The 2,589-nt window shown below is 44.7% G+C and overlaps 1 protein-coding gene across 1 annotated transcript; it reads left to right on the forward strand.

Annotated features, from left to right (window-relative positions):
* Window positions 1–1,224: 1,224 nt before the first annotated feature.
* LOC111225880 (5-hydroxytryptamine receptor 1B-like) lies at window positions 1,225–2,358 on the forward strand. Its single transcript, XM_022750920.1, has one exon. The coding sequence runs from the start codon at window positions 1,225–1,227 to the stop codon at window positions 2,356–2,358; it is 1,134 nt and encodes a 377-aa protein (XP_022606641.1).
* The last annotated feature ends 231 nt before the right edge of the window (window positions 2,359–2,589 follow it).

A 2,589-nucleotide genomic window follows, 5' to 3' on the forward strand; every position in this document is an offset into this window, starting at 1 on the left:
CAACACTGTTTTCTTGCTGTTTGTATAATTCTAATTCAAATGGTCCAATGTGCACACACTAGCGCAGCTAGTTTAGCTAATGCTAGACATAAGTTAGCCCAGGTGCTGTTAATTTAGGGTTAGGGTTATTTAAAAATGTCAGTTATGGACACCTAGGTGCTTATCACGACCATGCTATACATCCTGGTGTAAATAGCCGCTATTGGCTATTTCAACCCAGATGTAAATAGCATCTGCAAAAGTATTATTTAAGTGTTTAACTGGCTAACTGTATTCTTGCATAGGAAAGGGGTTGTTATGTTTTTTTTTTTACTTGCTCATTCTATAATTGCTGGACTTACCCTAGTACCTTTAGTAAACCTATTGACCCTTTATTTTATGACTTTACATTAACTGTACAAGATGCGATGGCCTTCAGGGATGACTTAATTATGACTTAACTTTGTAATAAGTCAACAGCCAGAGTTCTTCTAATGTTGTTTCTAATGGTTTAGAAACGACCTGTGAATCATTAGTACATCAGTAAATCCATATCATAAATATCATATCATAAAAGGGTGACTTATTAGAAAGTGGCACCTGTGTGGTAACAAAAATCCGTTTTTCTCATTTCAAACCATAACCCAATGGTGCCTGGTGTGTGACAAACAGAAGCACTGGGCACTATGACCCAGCAGATAGCCTACCCTTCATCGAGAGAAAGAAAAAAAAAAAAAAAAAAACAAGGCTGTGATTAGTGGTGCTCGTTTGATGTCAGTGTCTGTATAAAACCGAGACTTTGAGCTGGCTTACCATTCAGCCACAGGGGGCCTGAGGAGACACAGCTCTGGAGAATTTGTGCCCTACATGCGGATTATCTGTGACATCTTTCCCAGATGTTGGGACATCAGGACGCACTCCTCTTCATTCACACAACCTTTTCTCTGTTATTTGTAGTGTGCAGGTACAGTTAGGAAGTTTTCTTTAATGGCTAAAAAACGGAAAAGTTTAAGTTCCTGCTGGGAATGGATATACGCTTCCACATTTTGGCATCTGCGTCTTAAAACCAGATGTATCAGGAGAAAATGAGGAGGAAATGAATCCATTGTTATTTTTCAGACTGAGTGTGCCATTTAATCTGACCAGAGGGCACGGATAAGGCAGCGTTGACTAAGAGAAGGGGGATCTTAAATGCCAGACAATTCAGAGGGTGACATAAAATACGACAAGAAGTGACTAAAAGTTATGGAGCACTCCGGTCAAGTCGAGGCAAGTCAGCTGGTGAACACCACAAATGACAGTTTTATTACAGCTTCATCCACTGTGGATGAGAGCGCGGAGTCTCTCGCCTATAAGATCAGCCTGGCGGTGATTCTCTCTGTTATCACACTGGCCACCACTTTATCTAACGCGTTTGTCATTGCAACAATCTCCCAGTCGAAGAAACTGCAAACTCCTGCCAACTTTCTGATCGCCTCTCTGGCCATTACCGACCTCCTGGTGTCTATTCTGGTGATGCCCATCTGCGTTCTGTACACGGTCATCCACACCTGGACGCTGGGGCAAGTAGTGTGTGACATCTGGCTCTCGTCGGACATTACGTGTTGCACCGCATCCATCCTCCACCTGTGCGTAATCGCTTTGGATAGGTACTGGGCCATCACGGACGCGGTGGAGTACTCCAAAAAGCGCACGCCGGGACGCGCAGCCGGGATGGTGGCCACAGCCTGGGTCATCGCCATCTCCATCTCCCTGCCTCCTCTCTTCTGGAGGCAGGTGAAGGCGGAGGAGCTGACCAGCTGCAGCGTCAACACGGATCATATTTTCTACACCATCTACTCCACCTTTGGGGCTTTTTACATCCCCACCTTGCTGCTTATTGTCCTCTATGGACGGATTTACGTCGAGGCTCGGAAACGGATCCTGAAGCAGTCCCCCAAGAAGGTGGGGAAGAGACTCACCTCTGCGCACCTGGTCACCAACTCCCCCGGTTCCGTGGCGTCCACGACCTCTCTGCAGTGCGGGAGACACGACACTCCGTCCAGCGACACCGCGTCTTCAACAAGCGAGAACCAGGTGAAAGTGACGGTGTCAGACGCGCTTTTGGAGAAAAAGCGGATTTCAGCAGCCAGAGAGAGAAAAGCAACAAAGACTTTGGGGATAATCCTCGGCGCTTACATCGTTTGCTGGCTGCCGTTTTTCATTTACACACTGGTGGTGGCCATATGTGACACATGTTTTAACCCCGAGTTATTTGACTTTTTCACCTGGCTGGGATACCTGAACTCCCTCATCAATCCGATTATATACACCATGTCAAACGAGGACTTCAAGAAAGCTTTCCATAAACTTGTGCGCTTCAGATGCTGCGGGTCGTGATCAACTGTTCCTCCAGTTTCCAATCAGATTGATTTATTTTTGGATATAAAGCTCTAAACATAGATGTCTGAGACTATCGACTACTAAGAATGCTATAAATAACGTTTTGAGACTCATAATGAGCCATTCTATACAATAAGTTGTGCATGCAGTGAAACAACCATACATTTTCAGTCATGCTTTTTTCCACAGTGGAGATTTTAAAACAAAAAAAAGTTAAAGAGTTAAATA

Source organism: Seriola dumerili, unplaced genomic scaffold (assembly GCF_002260705.1).
Source record: "Seriola dumerili isolate Sdu_G_001 unplaced genomic scaffold, Sdu_1.0 BDQW01000149.1, whole genome shotgun sequence".
Classification (NCBI taxonomy): domain Eukaryota; kingdom Metazoa; phylum Chordata; class Actinopteri; order Carangiformes; family Carangidae; genus Seriola; species Seriola dumerili.